This window comes from Plectropomus leopardus, chromosome 2 (genome assembly GCF_008729295.1).
Source record: "Plectropomus leopardus isolate mb chromosome 2, YSFRI_Pleo_2.0, whole genome shotgun sequence".
In the NCBI taxonomy this organism is placed as follows: Eukaryota; Metazoa; Chordata; class Actinopteri; order Perciformes; family Serranidae; genus Plectropomus; species Plectropomus leopardus.
The window spans coordinates 38809548-38831591 of NC_056464.1; the positions used below are offsets into that span (position 1 = coordinate 38809548).

Consider the following 22044-nt stretch of genomic DNA (forward strand, 5'->3'; position numbering starts at 1 on the left):
ACGTTTGTATATGCACTCACCTAATTGCAGACAGGAGGATGTGTTAAAAGTTCACCAGTGTGTCTCTGATGTGCACACCAATCAGAGTAATTGTTTTGACATTACTAACTGTTTCCCAGCATCATCTCAAAGTGTCGCCAGCAGATCAAAAGCAGTAGAAATGTGCGTGAGCCAGCCATGAAGTTGGCATTTCCATAATCATTTCACTCTTAACTCTGAGCATGGCCGTGGAAAAGGGCGTACGCCACGTTTTTGTGCATACGCCCCGGTGTTATGTGTATTGTGTATAGGCTGAATGATTTACATTGGTTCAACGAGATTTCGGTCAGCCTTCAGCTGTCCTATCAAAAAATAAGATAAGGGAAAAAACGTCATTGGGGAAATATAAATGCTTTCCAGCGGACTCAGATACACTGGATGGACATATCAGAGTATCTGGAAACTGGTTGTAGTCTGACTAACAACATGTTTGCTCTGTGTGTATGTCCTTAATGTGTGTTTAGATAAGACCAACAAAGACTCACTGTCAGCTATTCAAAGCAGCATCTTCGTTGTGTGTTTGGATGGAGCGACGCCTACAGTGTCTGATGAGATGTATCACAGCAGTGCTTTCCTCCAGATTCTGCATGGAGGAGGCAGCCAGTTGTTCAGTGGAAACCGTTGGTTTGACAAGGGGTTTCAGGTGATACAACACTTATGTAAACACATACAAATGTCAACTGTGCCACAACACACAGATGTTTTTTCCTGGCAAATAGTTCTGATCACAACAGTTCTGATAATAAGCAAGAAGCCAATGACAGCTAGAAGACATGCTTTATTATTGAATACTAATTGAATACTAATACAGTAATATATTTCTCTGTCTTAAACTCCAAAGATTTAGCAGGATCAAGAACAAAAGTAATTTTGTTTTTTAAACTTGGTTTAAAAAATGACAATAAATCTACCTCCTACCTTCTTCTACCATCTACACTTACACTCAAATGGCACAGCATCGGGAGCAATGTGGGGTTCAGTATCTTGCCTAAGGATGCCTAAGACATGTTGACTGGAGGAGCCACATCAACATGCAATAAAGACATAGTTTTAGTGCTGTATTAGCTGATCCCTCATGATTAATCAGTAAGGATAACTGCTCAAACACACCCGTAAAAGCAATCAGTACAATAAAAGCACAAATTAGTGGCAAAGCAAATCTCAATTTTTCGATTAAGCCCAGTATACACTGCATGATTCTGGGCTGTCCCAGAGGAAAGATGGCCATGGTGACAGAATAATGACGATATCTTTGGTTGTGGCTCTAAAATGGTGGCCCTACATCAAAATTTCAAGAATGGTTGTTGACGCAGTCTTGGGATCAAAAACAGCCTGGGATAAAATTCTGACAGTGTCAGAAATTTGGGACAAACATCTCAATGTGTGACTGCTGTTTTGACCAACATCTACTAACCAACCAATAAAAATACAGCATGAAATGACGGAGCAATCAACGTGACACGCTAATAATATAATTATTAATAATAATAGTTTTCGTCACACAATGTGGGCTACTTGGTTTCCAACTTAGATGTTTCGCCATGACACAGGAAGTTGTTGTAACTCAGCCAAACATCTGCCCAAAACTTCTCATGCTTGATAATAGTCCTGGCCTGAACATATCTGCATGGCTCTATCCAGTTATTGAGACCTTGATGATGCCTCCTTGCTATGTCAAAGGTATTTCATGAACATCGTTGCCATGCCAACATGGTCTTCGCTGCCAAACAGGAAGTTGTTGTAACTTCACTTTGCATCGACCGATTGGCCCCAAATTTTAAAGGTGTGATCAAGGTGCAGCCCTGAACACATCATCATGTCAATTAAGCATGATAATCACAGCGCCACCAACTGGAAAAAGGAAGTAAGCCTCTTAACACAAGTATACTTTGATTTGCATGACATTTATACGGTTTGGTGTACAAATTATGTAGCCCAAGATGACTTACATTTTATGTGGTCTCTAGCATCTAGCATGCAGGAAGCATTACCCCACGTGAAATATCTAACTGAAGGATTGAAACTCTGCCTGCTTGTTCCGACTTTCACTGATTTGAAAGATCATGCAACATCAAAGCTTTTCAATTTCTGAGTTTTGATCATACCATGTGGGTGTGGCTATATTTTTAACTTTGATGTTTCGCCTTGAAACAGGAAGTTGTAGTAACTCAGTCAGACATTGTCCAGTCTGCTCCAAACTTCTTATGCTTGATGAGAGTCCCAACCTGATCACATCTGCATGGCTCATTTGACTTATCGGCGTACCACCACCTACTAAAAAACAGGAAGTCACATGATTTATATTTTTAGGTGCATCCCCTTACAGGTGGACCACATTCAGCTCAAACTTGGTAACAAAAACTGCTTAGAGACCTCCATGATGCCTCCTTGTGAAGATCATATGTTTTTATTGAACGCCATTGCCATGGCAATGCAGTATTCGCCACCGAACAGGAAGCTGCTCTAACTTCAGTTTGCAATAACCGATTAGCCACAAATATTTTACAGGTGTGATCAGGTTGCAGCCCTGAACACATCAACATGTCAGTTGGCTATGATACTCAATACGCCACCTACTGGCAACAGGGAGTATACCTTGTAACACAATTATCGTTTGATTTACATGGAATTAACATGCTTTGGTCTACAAATGATGTAGACCAGGATGACTTAGATTTTGTCTTCTCGAGCACCACCTAGAGGTCATAGAATAATACTACACTGTGTGAAAAATCTCACTCAATGGTCCAAACTCTCTGCATGCATTTTCCGGGACAGTGGGAGTAATGTGGGGGTGTGAGGGCCTGTTCATTGCTGCTTGCAGTTTTAATTATTATTATTAATAATTTTTATTTTCTTTCTCTCAAATGAATCGCCTTTTTGAGGGCTTTAACATATTGAAAAAGTCATTAAACTCTGCAGACCTATTGGGTCTGGTGAAAAATTTGATATTTTAATGGTCTTGTGCGTGGGTGGGAGGAAATGTATCAGTTTCGCTCCCTACTGATATTCAACGAAGCAGCCTCCGCAGCACGTTTTACCTAGAGCTGTGAAACTTTGGAGGCCTGTGCAACAACCTAATATCTACAAAAAAATCTTTCTGGGCCATATCGTAAAACCAAGAAGTCGGCCATTTTGAAATGAAGTTGTAATTTTGGTGTATTTTTGGTCATTTTCAGGGGTCGTAATTTTTAGAACTTATCCTAGAACTTTTATCAGATGGACTTCAAATGTTATGGCTACCTTCATAACACCTTTGACAGCAAAAGTTCTTTAAATCATGAATTTTCATCACACCGTGTGATCTGTATGAGGCATCTAATTTGCATGTTCTGCTATGAACCACAAAGTAAACAGGAAGTGGTATGTAACTCTGCTGTAAATGGTCCAATTTGACCCAAACTTCACGTTTGATAGGAGTCCCACCCTGAACACATCTATATGACAATTTTAAGAGATAATGACAGCGCAACCAATTGGCACAGGAAAAGCAAAGTTTTACAGTAAGATGTCCAGCTCCTAGCTCCTTGATCTCAAAATGGTCTCAAAAAATTCTTAAGACATTGATGATGCTTGAAAATGAATATTGTGAGATTTCGTTGAAAGGCATTACCGGAGTGGGTCGGACAATTTCAGTGTTTCGACATGACATCAAAAACTGTTGTAACTTTGCCCCAGATAGTCAGATCTTTACAAAATGTTACAGATTTGATAAGAGACTACGCCTGAAGACATCTGCAGTGCAATTTTGAATCATAGTCATAACGCCACCTAATTAACCTCATATTCAAATAGAATACTGTAAAGACCTTCATGATGCACAAAAAATGAAACTTTTGAGTTTTCATCAAACACGGTTCCCAAAGTTTTGCATTGATCTGCATAAAACTGGAAGCACTTTTTGAGGGGCAAAGCATGCAAAAAACTTACCAAATGTGACACACACATCAGAGGTCCTAAAATGTGATATCTGATATGATATTTTTTTTGCAATGATGTGCCAAAATGGCTCTGTAGCACCCCCTACATATTTCAACAAAGCAGCCCCAGTGGTACATTTCACCTAGAGCTACAAACCTTGGGAGGCATGTGTAACAGCCCAAGACCTACAAAAGATCCTCGCAGACCGATACCCGAAACCCAACAGGAAGTCGGCCATTTTGAATTGAATGTGCAATTTTGGCATAGTTTTGGCCATTTTCAGGGGTCGCAGTTGCTCGATCTTCTCCTACAGATTTCATCCAATTGACTCCAAAATTTAAACATCCTCTCAGAACGCCCCAGAGATCAAAAGGTATTACATTTGTGAGTTTTCGTCACATCATGTGGTTGTTACTGGGCCACACATTTCATGTGTCGCCATTAACCAGGAAGTAGTTTATAACTCTGAGAGACATGGTCCAATCTGCACCAAAATTCACGTGTGATGACAGTCTTGCCCTGAACACATCTACATGGCAACTGTTACCATTATTTATAGCGCACCCTACTGGCAACATGAAATGTCATGGAAATTACATGCTTTCTTCTTTGATGGACTGGTCCTACAGATTTTATCTGATTGACTTCAAATCTGGTGACAAAACCTTTAGGACCTAAATGATGCCTCCCTCTGAAGTATAGGTTTACCATAAATGCTGTTGCCATGGAGACCCAGTAGTTGCCGCCAAAAAGGAAGTTGTTGTAACTTCACTTTGCATCGACCGATTTGCCCCTAAGTTGTGATCAGGCAGCAGCCCTGAACACATCAACATGTCATTGAACTATGATACTCACTGCGCCACCTACTTCCAACAGGAAGTACGCCTCTTACCACAACTATCTTTTGATTTTAATGAAATTTACATGTTTTGGTCTACAGATGATGTAGACCAAGATGACGTAGAACTTGTGTGTCCAAAGGAAGTAATTCACCATGTGGAATATCTCACTCAAGGGTCCAAACCCTCTGCGTACTTTTCCCGACTTTCACTGAAATGAACAATTGCTTCACTCAGAGTCCCGCCAGTACCCTCGACTCGCGTGGGGGTGCGAGGGCCCGTTCATTGCTGCCTGCAGCTTTAATTAGGGCCTCAGCACCGAATGGAGGCCCCGTAATTTGTATCATCACAGCAAACTCTTTTTGGTGCTCACATTGACAGCGTCAGTGCAGTAGCTGCACTTCTTCTGTTCTTACGTTTTACAATAAAAGCCCTAGACAGATACACAGCATCACAACTTGCCAGAGAGAACTCATTTATACACAGAGGTTTTGGTGATGAGATGTCCATAATATTTAATACTTTTACTTCAGATTTTGCTCTGACTTCTTTTTTAAGTTTGCATGTTATCACAATTATATTTACTGAAATAAATGTAAATGTGAGGATAAAATGGCTATTTATTATTTTGTCTGGTAAAAAATATGCTTGGCTAGTAGATTTCTTCTTCCAGCCAAATTGGCTGATGAATCACAAAGTTAACTGTGGACACTGACTGTCAGCTGTAGCAGGCAGCAAATTTCAATTTTCCATAATAACACAGGAAGTTGCTGCTTTGACTTTACATGGTCCAATCTGTCTCAAACTTCACACCCTGCTTACGTGTCACAGCCTGAAGACATCTACATGTCAATATTTAGTTATAGCTCCACCATTCTACAACAAAAAAAAACAGACATCTCCAGCCTCAACCCTACATGGAGAAAATACTAATTCACTGCTGCATGAAGAGTTCCCGATTATCAGAGCGACACGGTCGCATCAGACGGCTAATATTAATATTGCTTTTTGTGGATGATTTGAGCAAATCTCTAACAAGATTGACCTCAAACATTATCCCCAAACCATCTAGTCTGTAGTAACAGAATACCTTCCAGTATTTGGAGAATATTTTTGTCTCTTTGTTTTTCAGCCATTTCCCCCTCTGTTTAGGAATCTCTTGAGCTTCATAGAAGTCCTCCTCTTTACTCCTAACAGTTTTTCCACCCTCTCAAAAAGCTTGGTGAATAACATTTATCTTTACCATGGCCTTGTCTTAACTTTAACCTTTGAAACCTGGGTCAACATTTTTTCTTGAGCTGCATTCAGATGCCTTCCACAAGCTATTTAACCATTGAAAAGCTAAGCAAATTATTTTCTTCACCTCACCATGTGCCTCCATCCCCTAATCCTAACCATGCTAGCATGTGTGTTTGCTCATGTTGGGGTTGATGGACATGTGCTTTTGTTGTCTAAACATAACCACATGCAGCATAATCCCACCATGTGCTTGTGTTGACATCATGGTAGCAGCATCCCAGAATGTAAAGCGCAGATGCAGAAGTCCATTGAAGTCCAAGTGACAACATGTGACAATTTGGGATGAAAATATTGGAGGAACATGCATGAATTTTCAAAAATGGTCATAGTTTCCCTTTAATATTTAAAAATAAATTGTTCAGCCCCACAACAATACACATAGCCACCCTTTAAGTTTCCTTGCCCGTAAGAACACACTTTCCAATTTTATATTTACTGATTAGAATGACTTATACAGGTACAAATACACTCATGAGCAGTTGGGATGTAATGCTAATTGTGTTATCTTCTTTACAGGTAATCATCGGAGAAGACGGGACATATGGTCTTACAGGATCGAATACCACTGCTGATGTTACAGTTGGAGCAACCATCTGTGCGTATGTTGGAGCATGCATGTAAGTAGGCTGAAAATAAATGAATGTCTGTGAGTGCAGGTGTTTGTATTTGCAGTTTTAATCACACAAATAAAAGTAGCATTTATCCACTCTGTGAGTCACAAACTGCTGCTGAGGAAAAAAAGAACTGCACTGTGTTCACAGACCAAACACCTACAAATTTAGGGAAGGGACACAGAATGACACAAAAGGACACACATGCATTTAAAGGGAAAAAAAATGCCCATGTTGGATTTCTTGTGCAGTTTCCCCTCCGACAACTGATGAAATGGTTGCACCCAATATTAAATGTATTAATACGTCTATATAAGTTGTTATCTGGACGTTTTTGTGGTTTTGATGCACAGTTGACATGGTAGGACATGATATTTTGACCTGTTATTAGGAACAAATTTGACTTAATACAAATGTCAAAATAGACGTTTTGAGCTGTTCAGCATACCATAATTTTTGCTGTGTTGATTGCATGTAAGATCCAATTTACAATGAATATACTGCCCTCTTTAAGGACTGGAAAAAGTGCAGTCAAAGAAAATTTGCTCTGATGGTTTGGATAAAGCAGGCATGGTCTGGCTTTGCACCTGTGTTAAACAACCACTTATTTATACCTTTACTGTTTGATGCAACCTTCCCGACCTGGCATGACATGGCCATGATGAGAATAAAGAATGATGATGGGGCTTCCTCTGGTGGCTCTGATCAGATTCGACCTCTCTTATCTTCATTTTATCCACTTCCTTCTAATCAGACATTTACTTCAATGTTGTCTCAAACCAATGTGCTGGATATTGGATCCAGGCATTGTTTGAGGAGTCTACTATCATTTCATAACTTTTGTTGGCTCTGGGTTTGTCAGCTGCCACGTGTGCTTTGGTACTGTCTCAATGTGACTTTGATGTTCCAGGGAATCCCATTTGGTTCCATGGCACGTATCATTCATTGTCTGTTGTGTTTGGAAACAGGAAAAAGCTGCATGTGATGCAGTCTCCAGTGGAGCCTTTGCCCCAGCCCCAGAAACTTCACTTCAACCTCACACCTGAGATCAAGAAGGACATTGAGGAGGCCAAGCAGCACATAGACAGGCAAGAGCAGCTTTTAGTTGTGATACTTATGTGGTAGTATAGAGACCTGTGGGTGAGCCTGCCTAATTAGCAACACCACAGCCAACCATCAGAGGCGCACCCTCCTATAAAAGGGGCCGATCCCTCCCTGCCAGTTCTCTCTCGCTGCTCCTGACGGTGACGTCACTTCCGGGTCGGACCTTTGTGCTTGGACAGGTAACGCGGTTTGTCTGCTCACCTGCTGCTTTCGGCTCATGTGGCCGGGAGCAAATGTTTGTGTGTCATGCAGAGCGGCTGACTTGGGGCTTCCAGAGACTCCTGTGTGTGTGTGTCACCTAGATGGCCTGCTGCGGTGAGTTTCTCTCCCTCTCTGTAAACTGCTAGTCAAGACCGCAGCTAACAATTGCATGATTGTAGGTGAACGCCAGTAGCTGCGCGATTCTCGCCCTCTTCCTCTGGTGTGTCATACCCAGCCAACCCTGCTAACCGGTATGTAGCCTCCCGCATTCCTAATTGTTATAAGCACATGTGAATGTGTAGATGATGATTTGTCGGGTCCTCAGATCCCAGCTGCCCAAGAGTGTATGAGCGTCAGCTGCCCAACAGTGCGCGAGTGACGTCGGCATCAACTGATCGGGTGCGGCGGGTTTAAAGTGACACATTGCCACAGCTACAGGGGACCGCTGCTGCTTTTCTTGCTGCTTTTGACCGCTGCTTCTTTGTCCTTGTTTTAGTTGCTGAGGTCCGGTGGTGGTGGTGGTGACCTGGTGGCGGGGTTCCCCCCTCCCTTCTCGTGTGCTGTGCTCCCCGGGGTTCTGGGTTTCCTCACCGAGTGTGTGACTGTCACGTGTGTTTGGGTGTTTATATTTTTGGTTGGGGATTCTCCGCATCAGTCAGTAGCCCACGCACCCCGGTAAGCCTCAGCTTTAATTTAGTTCCCCCCGTTGATTTGTCCCTGTGTGAATGATGTTTTTAGTGTTTTAAATCGATTGTTAAAATAAAGAATGCTTGTTTGAACGGAACCATGTCTACTCTGCCTTGAGTAAAATGAACTGCGTGAGTTAAAGGTGAAATTGGTTTAAAACTAATTCCTGGGGCGAAACTCCCCAGGTGGCGTTGTTGGTGTGGCAATGCTACGAGGGTTGAATTTATTTACTGATTTTTGTTAGTTAATAAGTGCCCGACAACGCCACCTAGGGGATTTCACCCCCAGGAAATACATCAGAGGGAACCACCACTCTAATATTAACAAGGTCACCCAGGTTCGAGAGGCACCAGAGACTGAGGGATTCCAAAATAAGGTATCAAAAGGAAGTTTATTAACAATATGTCAAAAGTTAAAAGGCTGAACAAATCTCAGTGGTGATGCAAGCAATAATATAATAATAATAATACGTGGCAAAATATTGCACAATCCTCCAGGGCACCTTAACAGGTTGGTTGAGTTGCCAATAAAGTGCATGTGCTAGGTACAGGGCTGAGGGCTCACCAGGCGAGGATGACTGAGAGGGGGAGAAGGGTCCTGATGATACACACCACATGTGGAGAAAAAAAAAGAAACCACACACCATCGACTGACACCCAGGTGCACTACTGTACAGGGAGTGAGGGGACCGCCACCGCAGGGATCAGTCACTCGCCACACCAACCCAGCAGCTCCTGTCCAAGAGAGAGAGAGGCAGATATTAATCAAGGCAAAAGGGCAAGAAAACAAAACTAAACCAAAACTGCCCCGACACCACACTCTGCTGGGCCCAGGAGGTCACCACCAAGGTTGATTGTGCTTCAATTGCCGCTCACGCACAGTTAACCCAATAAACCAAACAATAAAAAAAAACAGAACTTATACAAAAATAACTGAATAACTAAACACAAAGTCTACAGAAAACAATGATCACAAAATCCATACACCATAAAAATGAATATCTAAGCACAATACCAAAAGAAACAATAATCAACCAATGATTAAAAAGTTAACTGGCGTGGAACAGTCCTCCTAGTGCAGCTTTAAGTCCTATGCTGCGTGTTACTTCCACATGATCCACACCACATACAGTGCAGGCAACACTCACGGGTCATCCAGAGGGATTTACTCCAGGCGTGCGAGACCGCACGCACACGCCGAACACACAATTATATATAAAGGAAAGAACAAAACGGAAAACAGTGGACACCAATATAAAGAGTGGAGAGCTTGCTGCGGCGAATCCGCGACAGAGCAGGTAGACAGAACAGCAGCAGCACAGCGGCCCACGTCAGAGGAGGAGCCACCTGCTGTGATACAGACTAAAATTAATACGTGAATTGCAATTAGATGGATTAAAACAATCACGCATACATACCCGTGAGTGAGGGCGCAGCGTCACAGGCAGCAGGAGAGATAGCCACCAACCAACCACCTTTATAACTGCTAACAGCAAACAGAGACCAGAATCACATAACGTGCAGCCCGACAGAGTGCATGAGACACGCCAGACACAAACGAGCCAGCCTACCTGAGGGTTCCCAACGCGGTGCGTGTATTATTGCGCACGGCTCCGAGGCCACGCACTCCCAACCCCCGGCCAGAGTACAGGCCAACTCTGCCGGAGAGCAGAAAGCGCATCAGACACGGCACCAATACAAGCCAGAGACGCAGTAATAGTGTCTGAGCCTACCTGGCAAAGTGAGCAGAGGAGACGCGCCGACCTACGTCTCAAGACAGCCACGTGGATCAAACTCTGCCACGCCAAACCACACTGCCGACACACACGCTCAGGTTTCCGGATGAGGTAGGAGGACGCACATCTGAGAGGCACAGCCCTCCCCCATATAGCTTTGGCTGGCCTCGCCCAGTACACTGGTGAAATTGGATAATTGCTCTCAGCCCAGTGTCACTCAATGGGCGGGGAGCAAAGGGGCGAGCCTACACAGCTATCCACCTGACCCAGCACATAACTAACATGAGTGGAGACGGGCTGTACCGTCCTGCCACATCTACCCCCCCTTTTTGCATTGTCGCCCCGACAATGGACCAAAGGGACCTGGGGGTTAACACCACGGCCGGTGGAAAGCAGACTGGGCGTTAGACACAGCCCTTGACGGTTCTGCCACTTCACCGTCAATGCAACCAGCTGACCGTGGGAGATGATGCACGTTTGAGTGTTGGCCAGCGATGGATCGACCTGTTCGACGGACAGCGGGCTGACTAACACTGCCTAAACCTGCCGTAAGGGGAGAAGAACCCAACACGGGAGAATCTCCCCGTGCCAGAGGCATACCAAGGACAGGAGGATCTCTCGGCGGTGTCGCTGCCAGGGGCCCCCTATGATCAGCACTGCCAGCTATAGGTGCAGCCGATGGCAACGGGGTTTCAGGGACCAACACCCAGAGGTCATCATCACTAGAGGAGTTACCCTCGAGTGCTGTTGGTGGAAACAGAGGAGCGGGAGGAGAAGCAGGAGGAGGACCAGCCAAGTCAGGCCCTAGTTTGGCCTTCAACATGTTTTGATGCACGTTGCGCACCTTCTCTAAGTTGTCCACAGGAGCGCTGGTGTAAACCGCACCGTCGCCACATGGGGCTCTTAGCACCTGGTACACCACGGAACTCCAAATGTCACTGATTTTATGCCGGCCTCTAACTTTGTGGTCCCGGGGGTAAACAAGCTGGTTCACCTGCAGAGGCTCCTCATGGATGTGCTGGTCATGCCGCTCCTTACGGCGACTGGCAGCTGCCAACAACCGCTCATGAGCCCCCTCGAAAGCTGCCCTGAGTCGCACCTGATGCTCCGCAACCCAATCCTGTACTTTCCCTGGCACAGGGTCTTGGACTCGACCCAGCAGAAAATCGATAGGGAGGCTAGGCTCACGGCCAAACATTAACAAGAAAGGAGACTCCCCTGTGACCTGGTGAGGTGTGGAGTTGTAGCAGAAGAGCACTTGTGGGAGGCAGGCGGTCCAATCTCGTTTCCGAGAATTTGGCAGTGTGCGCAGGAGATTGTGTAGTGTTCTATTGAACCGTTCACACTGTCCATTTCCTGCAGGGTGGTATGGGGTAGTACAGGACTTCTCTACCCCATACAAACAACAGAGCTGCTGGATCAAGGCACTCTCAAAACTGCGGCCCTGGTCTGAGTGAATGCGACTTGGGACGCCAAACTTAAAGAACCACTCATTCAGCAAGACCTAGGCAACAGTGGAAGTGCGCTGGTCCCCAGTTGGGACAGCCACAATGTATTTACTAAACACATCTGTCAGTACAAGGACGTTCTCCCACCCATTGCTGGAGGGCTCCAACACAGTAAAATCAATGGCCACAATCTGGTTTGGCCTAGATGCGAGCAAGTGACCCATGAAGCTGTGCGAGGCGGGCCCAGAGTCCTTTGCGACCTGGCATCGCTCGCATTCTCAGATCCACTGTTTGATGTCTGAGCACATCCCTGGCCAGTGGCAGCGCTCTCGTCCCAGCTTGGTGGTTCGATCAATACCCTGGTGGCCATGTTCTTGGTGGAGCAGTTTTAATGTCTCCTGTTTCAGGAGAGCTGGCAAGATCAGCTGAAAATTCTCCTCTCCCCCATCTGAGCGGAAAACTTTCCAGTAAAGCACACCATCTTTTTCCACCAGGCGATCCCACTGTCGCAACAGTGCCAAGGCTGGTTTGGACATGTGGCGCCTCTCGTCTGGGGTCGGCCGGGCCTGCCTTCTCCAGAAGCCCAGAACCTCTTTCAGGAGGGGATCAGACTCCTGCAATGAACGGATGTCAGACGGAGAGTGGAACGGAAGGGCGGACACCAGGGACTGGGTCACTGGAGCCACTGCAACTGGGGGAGCAGCTTGCTGAAGGGGAGCTGGAATGGATGTGCCAGGTAGGGCCTGCTCAACCATGCTAGCGCCTGACATATACTGTCGGGAAAGGGCGTCAGCGTTCTTATTGCTACGGCCAGATCGATACTTGATCTCGAAATCGAAGGCAGCCAGTTGGGCTGCCCACCGGTGCTCGGTGGCTCCCAGTTTAGCGGACTGGAGGTGGCTTAACGGATTGTTATCGGTGAAGATAACACACTTGTGTCCCAGAAGATATTCCCGGAACTTCTCTACCATTGCCCACTTAAGGGCAAGAAATTCCAGTTTCATGGAACTGTAATTGGCCATGTTACGCTCAGTCGGCCGGAGACCTCGGCTAGCATAAGCTATCGGCCTGACACTACCCTCCACCTCTTGGGACAAGACAGCTCCCAGACCACTGTGGCTGGCATCAATCTCCAGGATGAAGGGACGGGAAAAGTCTGCATATGCCAGAACAGGGGCTGAGACCAACTTTGCTTTCAACGCCTCAAAGCTCTCGTCACACTGGGGTGTCCAGGCAGAACTGAAATCTAGTTTCTGGCCTCGTTTGGGCCGGCTGCCTACCATAGTTGCCACCAACTTGTGCAGGGGGCCTGCCAGCTTGGCAAACCCTTCCACAAAGCGTCTGTAGTAGCTGGCAAACCCCAAGAAAGAACGCAGCTCTGAAACCTGGCGGGGGCGCTGCCACCTAGCAACCGCCTCGATCTTCGCAGGGTCTGTGGAAACACCCTCCCCAGAGATAACATGCCCAAGATAGCTGACCTCTTTCTGAAAGAACGCACACTTCTCCAGCTTGGCTTTCAAGCCCTCCTTCTGGAGCCGACTCAAGACGACTTCCAAGCGCTGCAGGTGCTGGCCAATAGAGGAGGAAAACACAACGATGTCGTCAAGGTAGAGAAGTAGCGACTGACACTGCTGGTCCCCAAACATCCTTTGCATCAACCGTTGAAAGGTGCTTGGGGTGTTACACAGCCCGAATGGCATTCGGTTCCATTCAAAAAGACCAAAGGGCGTGCAAAAGGCTGTCTAAGGCTTGTCCTGCTCGGTCACAGGGACCTGGTTATAGCCACTGGCCAAATCCAAGGTCGAGAACCAACAGGCGCCAGAAAGAGCATCAAGACTCTCCTCGATACGAGGAAGGGGAAAAGCATCCTTCCTCGTCTTGCTGTTAAGAAGGCGATAGTCTACACACATGCGTAGACTGCCGTCCTTCTTCCTGACCAACACAATGGGGGAGGCATAGGGACTGCTGCTCTCCCTGATAACCTTAGCCTCCAGAAGCTGGTTTATGTGGGCCTTGGCCTCTTCGTACTCCGATGGAGGAATACGCCGGTATCGCGGTCGCACAGGAATGTTGTCAAGCAGTGGAATGTCGTGTGAAATGAGATCAGTGCAACCCAAGTCACCATCATGGGCAGAGAAGACGGAGCTGTACTTCCGCAGTAGGGACCGCACCTCGGCTTGGTCTTGTTGTGCCAAGGCAGACAGGTCTACCAGTTCTACCCCGCTCTGTGCAGGACTGCCAGCCACTTGGGAGGACACTGTAGCGGTGGCAGACCTCACCTCTGTGACCCCAGTGGGTAGACTCACCACTTGGGCACAACTGAGGGCACCCAGACTGGTACGTGGGTAGAGGAGAACTTCAGTTGTTCCTACATTCACTACCGGGATGTAGACCGTACCACAGGCAGCTTGGACAAGACAGCTTGGACAAGACCTCATGTGCTTTTAAAAATCAAACGTAAAAAATATTATACATTAGTAGTATTTTCTACTTTCATGGAGTGCATTTTTTAAAACCATCATCAGTCTTAATCATAAGTGTCAAATATTTATTAATTTTTCAGAATTTTAACCCTTTAAATGCCAGGGTTTTGTCATAATGCCACTATGTTTTCAGATGAAAAAAAGTGGATTTTATTTTCAATATACCACACGCAAAGTAGATAATTATTTTTTTGGTTATCATGGCCTGGGATATGTCATAGATTTGCAACAACATTTATTTTGACAGTGCACCTAGTGGACATAGCATGTATTTTCTCCATACACCAAATATGGTAAAAATTATGTCTTATTGTATGAGCTGAGCTGGAAATTCCAAGATTAAACAAAAATGCACAATCTTGCCAAAATGTATGCGATATGCAGCCAAAATGATCAAAAAATGATGAATGAAAATGTGCCAAACAGTCTCTAAGGGTTAAAGCCTTCTGTACACCTGTTTCTGTGCACCTTTCCTTTATACATCCGAATTAACATGAAATTTAGTGCAGCCACCACTTGGCCCACCTTGTCTCCTGTCATTAATAATTATGTGAATGACAATAAATGTGCCCCATGCTGTCCCCTATTGTCCAAATAAAATTGAAAAAGAAAAAAAAAAGAATTTCACTGAGTGTGAACTTGAAGTGCTTCTCAGTAGAGGAGGAGGCTAGAAAAATATTTTATTTTGGTGGTCTGTCCTCGGTAATCAGTAACAAATGCAAAATTTATTAAATACAGAGTGACAGTGTGCTACAATTGCAGTTAATGCAGAAGGATCAGAGACACACACAACAGCTGAAATAAAGAAAAAAATGGTCTAACATCAAAGTCAAAGTCAAATGAAGGTCAGCTGTGCATCGGCAGGGTGTTACAGCCACAAATAATGTGGAAACTTGGAGAATGCATAGTCAGGAGCCGCACAGATCCATGTCCTCATTAATGCTGTGTTGGCCTCAGAGAGAGAAAGAACATATGCATATTCTTTTATATTACAATAACTATTGCAACGATTAAAAGCGTCATACTGAGGAAATGTTTTCCTCTTAATAAATTGATGCATTTTTGAAAACATTCTACAGTCTAACCCTAACCCTGTATTTGAAAAAAAATGCAACTGAGGTTACACAAATAACAAAAATCCATTGATGCCTGATATGTATTAGTTCTTTTTTTCTCATTTTTTTTGCAAATCTATTTCTTAGTGTGCCTGTTGGATGTTGTAAGGCGATTTTTCACTTTACAACAATTTTCAAAACAACTTGGCACATTGGGGCTTCAGGACACTTGCATTACTTTGGACGAGCAGTATGGAGACCTTCTGTGGTTTTGTTACTTGTTTTCTTTATATTTGAAGCATAGTCACCATTTACTTAAAACATTTGGGAGATAAATGCAATGCATTTTCCCTTGAAACTCTAGCAGTGTTTTGTTAATAAAAAACATCACTGAACTTTCCATCCGTATGAGGGTGAGTAGATAATGACTGAATTTTCACTTTTGGGTGAAATATCCCTTTTAAAGACCAACCAGGAAAATTAAACTTAAAATCAAGCAAATCAAAAACTGTTGCAGTGTTTGCAGAAAAGCAGCTGGGCTGAGTCTGTATTATCTACAACACAACTGCTACCTTTATTACAGGTGGGTGTTACATTAGTTCTGCCCAAGTGGCGACCTCCAAGACTGATATTAAGCCAATGTGGAAGTGCTAAAAACTGCAGTTCCTCTAATCGCCACTTGAGGCCTTAGACACCCATATGAGAATGCCCAACTTTACGGAAAGCTGCTTGAGTGACTACCTGCCTAGTGTCCTCAGCTTCCCACTCAGATCCACCCCTCACACCTCTACAGTTACAACATCTCATCCACATATGATGGAGGCTTCAAAATGGCAGTCCAAAAACCAGTGGTGATGTCATGGTAGTTACGTCTATTACTTATACAGTGCTTAGTTCTGCCATGGTCTTTTGTCTTAAACTATCTCCATACTTCTGCTGTATTGACAAACACCAGTCAAAGGATCGACTGCAGGCTCTGCTGTCCTCAGCAACTTAACATTGTGAGAAAACAGTATCAGCATCAGTTTGTGCACGGGCAGGTTTAACATTTGCTGCTTTACAGTCAGCACCGCTGCGGCTGTTGAGTTGCAGTGAAAAAGAAACGCAGCTACGCGCCTTACTCTACCAAGCAGGTGGCTGACACGATTTACTTTTAAACCTGCCTGAGACGCCAGATTCAACATGTGGGTGAAACAGTTAACATGCGGGGCCTCTGTCACCGCTACAGCCATGTTTCTTGCGTTGTCTGTAACAACTGCAATGCCATTTGATGTGTCGATTCCCCACTCTGAAATGGCAGATGTTAGCACCTCTGCAATGTTATGCCCGTTGTGTGACTCTAACAAAGTCCGAGTTTGAAGCACAAAACATCTCGTCTCCCATTCACTAGTCACAACGTGCGCCGTAATGGTGTCTTAGCTTTGAGTAGCTAGTGATGTCCAACTATTGGTCGTGAGTGAGACGCTCTCTGTCTGCTTGATGCTCTCTTTCACTTTGGTCTTTGTCTCTTGCTAAAGTGTTGGTGTTAGCGTTTTGCTGAAGAATGTCAATGATGGAATTTTGTACCTTGGCTCAAGGGCGTTCACCATCCTTTTAAATCCCTCAGTGACCACCACTGAAAACGGCTGCAGGCTTTTGGCAATGAATTCTCTGATTCACCTTGTGATTAGTTAAGATCTAGTGCTGTCATGAGGAAAACCTGGTTGAAATGCCTCACGAATTGATGTTTGGCCTTGATTGCTTCTTGGTTTCACATCAAGAATCTTTTCCTGGTGATGGTTCTCATATTACTTGTATTCCCTGACTTGTAGACAATCGTGGTCCGGCAGTGTCTGCAAATAGTCTTTTGCATATCCATCATTTTTTCTCCCTGATCTTTTTTTTTACTGCAAAACCAAAATTCTGCTCTGCTCCCCTTCTGTATTTGCTGCCATCTTTTCCTGCACTGCACAGGAAAGGATCATGGGAGATGTGTTTTGCTTCTCAGCCCGGCCCACTCAAAAAAAACTATACTGGCGGGAGTACTCAGAGTTCTACGTCACATGCCATGGCATTATTGCTAGAATTTTGAAACCGAAATACTACGATATTTAAAATACCATTGCATCCCTATTACTAATACTGCAGAAAGTGTGTGATGTATCATATTTTTAGAATAAACAATGTATATTACATGTAATTAATATTTATCATTTGTCATAGAGATATCTCATCAAATACTTTTGCAAACATCTGTCATATTACCCAAGAAAAGTCTCACTGTCCAGATATGTCTCCCATCCCCATCACCACAGACTGGCCCAGGACCTGGAAATGAAGACTGTAATGTTTGACCACTTTGGGAAAAATGCCATAAAAGCTCTAAAGATGAACCCCAATGCTTTCATGCAGATGGCGCTACAGCTGGCCTTCTATAGGTGAGGTCCTGCCTGCCCATTCTCATTCTAGGTTGTCAAATAACACCTTTTGCAGTCTTTTTGTCAGAAGATCCTGACACCAAAAGCCACCTTTCATGTGCGCATGATATGCCACTGGACAGCTTCAGCTGTGGATGTGGCCAATCACACCTACTGCAGCAGCATGGTATGCAGATGAATGGAACCTTTTGCATCTGCACGATACACCACTGAAAGGCCTCAGCTTAAAACGCTGCTGGTAATGACGTAAAATAAGGAGTGCAAGAGTACCTATGGGGCAAAGGATTGGTCCCACCATCCCTGCACCTCATAGGAGAGTCTGGTGGGAATCTTCCCGTGTGAATGTCATGGGTTTTTTTCTATACCTTACAATGAGCATTTTTTGTTTAATCCTTATCATCCATGGCAGTATGTGCCTTTGCTGCCACATAGATGTGGCAGTCCACTGCAAAGGGGCAATATGTGATGACTTGGGATGAGAATGTGTTAGTACTGCAGATTCTCCAGACAGCTGCAACGGTTGCATTAAAAAAAAAAACTTTTGTCATGTAGTAAGGCAGTAACAGATAATCTTGTAAGGCTGAGATAAAACTGATTTACTCAGTTTTGAAAAGCTTTCACACTGTGTTAAAAATTAGGGCAATATTGATTAGGCAACAGAATGAATCCTTCACAGTAGGTCTACAGTTTCTCATCAGCCCCAATCTGAAGTAATAATGGAGTAAACTGGATAGTTCGAGAAACATACTGACTGTGTTTTCAGTCAGTATAGTGTAACATAATCACAGCTCCAGGGTTTATTTGACTGGTCAGCAGGTTTCAGGGCTTGGTATGTTGGGACACAAAGTTGTTTTGAAACCTTGTTTCTCCTTTCTTTTGTCAGAACGTTCCACCAAATCCAACCAATGCTGGACGTTATCACCCTTCGTATGTTCAGACTGGGCCGGGCAAGTTTTATTAATATAAACACACCTGCCTCGGTTGCCTTTGTCAAGGTCTTTGATGACCCCGAAACACAGGTTTGATGAGAGGGAAACTTCTAATGCAACTCTTATATAATGTCACTTGATGCAGTGAAAAATATGATGACATCAGATACTGCAGTAGCATGCTACCATGCTGCTGCTGCAGCACTGACTACAGCTGATGAGCTTTAAGATATATGTCCTCTTCCTGTTTTTCACAGAAGTCAGAAAAGTTTGATTTACTGGAGAAAGCTATAAAGGCTCATGAACACTATACCGACATGGTGAGTATCATTCAGAGTGCCACTCAATTTGCCAGTTCATTTTATTTTCAGTATAAAGATACCATGCAGCTATAAGGGTTGTTAAGGTTTGTTATAAATAGTTGTCTCAAAGCATCTCATGATGCAATTTGATTACAAATCAGAGGGCAATATTGCAGTGATAAAACAATTATTGATGCATCTTGATCCATCTATTTTTTTTCTATGATTTACTTGCTATTTTTAAAATATAGTGTACTGTATTTGTAGGGATTCACAATGAATTTAACAAATACATTTTCCCAGTTTGTGAACATATATGAACACTTTTCTTCTCTGAATTAGCCGCTAAATGCCAAGAGCTGCTTTTTAAATCTCTCATAATGTGCTTGGCAACTTAATATGTAATCAAAACACCTCCCTCCCAAGGTCTTTTCAGCTTGCACTGTTAATACCTGTGTTCCCAGCTCAGCGGCGAGACCACTCTCCACCCCTGTTTGTAACCGGGTATTATATACAGAATGGCGAGGCAGCATAGTCCCGCCTTGTACAGACAGTATAATGAGTTTTGGTGCAAAAAAATGATGTTCATATAAAATCTCCAAAGGGTACCTTTACTCCTACATGTGGTGACCGACTTTATGGACACACTGAATTGTCTCCATCCTCACAGGCACTGAGAGGCCAGGATGCATTCTGCCACTTGCAGGGTCTGAAGATGCAAGCTCTTGAGGAAAAAATCTCTGTGCCTGATATCTTCACAGACACCTCCTTCCAGAAAGCCTTTGACTACAAAGTCGTTGCAAGTCAGGTAAGGACCAGGGTTGAAACCAAAGACTGCATTATAGATATTACATAACAGCTTGACCAAAACATCTCGATCACCTCCTGGTGGCTGGCTGCAGTTTACGTCATTAATCCTGCCCCCTCCAAGTCAGCAGATGGGGCAAGGGCCAAAATAAAAACTCATACATTTTTCCCTGAGATTGGTTCAGTCATTTGATGTACTTCTTACCACCCTCATGTTTGTCCAAGGGTTCATTTTTTGGACAAGTTTGGTTTTAATTAGTTATTTGATGTTATATAAAGGAGGTTTTACATCATGGTTGACACGTGTGTGCCAATTAGTGATGCTCATGATCAATGGTGCTCCTGATTTGTTTTTGTACAGTGGGGGTGAAGGGAGACATGTCATCCATCTTGCATCTTAAGATAGTCTGGCCGATCAATTAACAATCTGCAAAAATAGTTAAGTGGTTACTTATTATATTTGTTTAAGTGTACATCCATAAATACTACATCCGGCCATATTGCCCATACTCTGAGATGCTGTTACAGTGATGTCAACAACTGCACATGGTGGGATGACATCATGTTGGGATGATGCAACCTTTACCACAATCTTACAAATACACATGGTGGGATGAAGCAGCATGATTCTCATGTTTACACAACAGTGCGGACTGTCAAGATGGCTGGAATTAGGCAAAAATTTCCGCACTAAAGTCATTTGTTTGTGGGACACATCCATCTCACCAACCGCCCGCCTTATAGGCAAACTCACTTTCCTTATATTTTGTTGTTAACAGCAGCATTATTACCTGATGCTGTCCTTTAGTATTTCATCCAGCCATTCGGCTGTCAGCCAGCATATGATAACAATGGCACAGATTGTGTTTGACCACGTTATCATCTGACACCATCCATACATGTTGCATGTGGACGCGGGAGATGGCTTTTGGTGCCACATTTGAATGCAGAATGCACTGACAGGGTGGTGCTATTTGACAAGTTCTGAATGACAATGGGCTGAACTTGTCTATTCTCCGACAAAGACTCCTTTGACTGTGTATGTGCGAGTCTTCATGTGATGAGGCTGACCCTTCAAAACAGGAGCTGCTCCTTGGAAATAGAATTTCATTTCCAGTCAGATTAAAAGCTTCTAGTACCAAGAGAACTCCAGAACCCTGGTTAGTTAAGTGTGAAAATTTGTAAATAGTTGTATATCTACTTTTATTTAATTAACTTAGCAGTAAACCGAAGAGTGAGGCCTGGCAGGTCAATGTGCCTCAGTCCGCTAACCCTGACAGACGGGATCATTCCATATACATATGGAAAATGTCACAAAATTTTGCTGAAAATACTTGCTAAGCCCCAAAAGAAGATTCCCTACATTTAACAGAGACACATTTTAGCGATCAAGGTGCTAACTAACTGCATTTCACTTCTGTCCCTCTTCACCAGATTGTACACAGTTCCGGATGTGTGCTGTGTTTTGGCCCTGAAGGACCCGGACAGTACGTTCTGATCCACGGTATTATGAGTAACCACATTGAGTTCGTGGTTGCCAGTCTTGAAACCTGCAAAGAATACAATGCAGCACATATGGCCCATGCTTTACAGGATGCACTGTGCGACATAAGGAACCTGTTGGAACAAACTACAAGAGCCAAAATTGTGAAAGATAATGCATAAAGCACATAAAGATAACATAAAGCAGTAGTGCAGTGTTTTGGAACATGTGCTTATTGCAGAGAGATAGATTGGAAGGTTAGCTTACCTTAAAACAAAGATAGAAAATGGGAAACTGCTAGCCTGGCTTTGTCCAGAGGTTATAAAATCAGTCTACCATGGTCTTCACAACAGGTTGAATCTTATTATCAATGACAGCAACAACAACAATAATAATAATGCTTTTTTCTTGTAAAACAGAATAAACAATCCAAGACAAATAACTGTAATTAATTTTTATTGAGCATCAGCAGTTTTGCATAAACAACAGAAAAGGAAGATGCACAATGCTCACTTTTTCCCCTCATTTTGATTTTTCACATAGTTTTTCACTTGGTGAACATCATTCAGTAAAAGGTGTGTGCTGAAGGGGCCAAACTGCCTCCTATCATTACTAAGTTACAACGATAAACATTATTTTAAGGACAACCTGGATGCCAGCATTTCTGATACTGTTGATCTTGTG

At 43.8% G+C, this 22044-nt stretch overlaps 1 protein-coding gene across 1 annotated transcript in view; it reads left to right on the forward strand.

The window, feature by feature from the left end:
* Positions 1-22044, forward strand: part of LOC121948812 (carnitine O-acetyltransferase-like) — a 32768-nt gene that overhangs the window by 3894 nt on the left and 6830 nt on the right. Inside the window, exons 2-9 of the mRNA XM_042494297.1 lie at positions 504-682; positions 6615-6715; positions 7678-7797; positions 17717-17839; positions 18723-18858; positions 19026-19088; positions 19741-19878; positions 21312-21524. Of these exons, the coding sequence (XP_042350231.1) occupies positions 504-682; positions 6615-6715; positions 7678-7797; positions 17717-17839; positions 18723-18858; positions 19026-19088; positions 19741-19878; positions 21312-21524 (1073 nt within the window). The remainder of the gene's footprint in view (positions 1-503; positions 683-6614; positions 6716-7677; positions 7798-17716; positions 17840-18722; positions 18859-19025; positions 19089-19740; positions 19879-21311; positions 21525-22044) is intronic.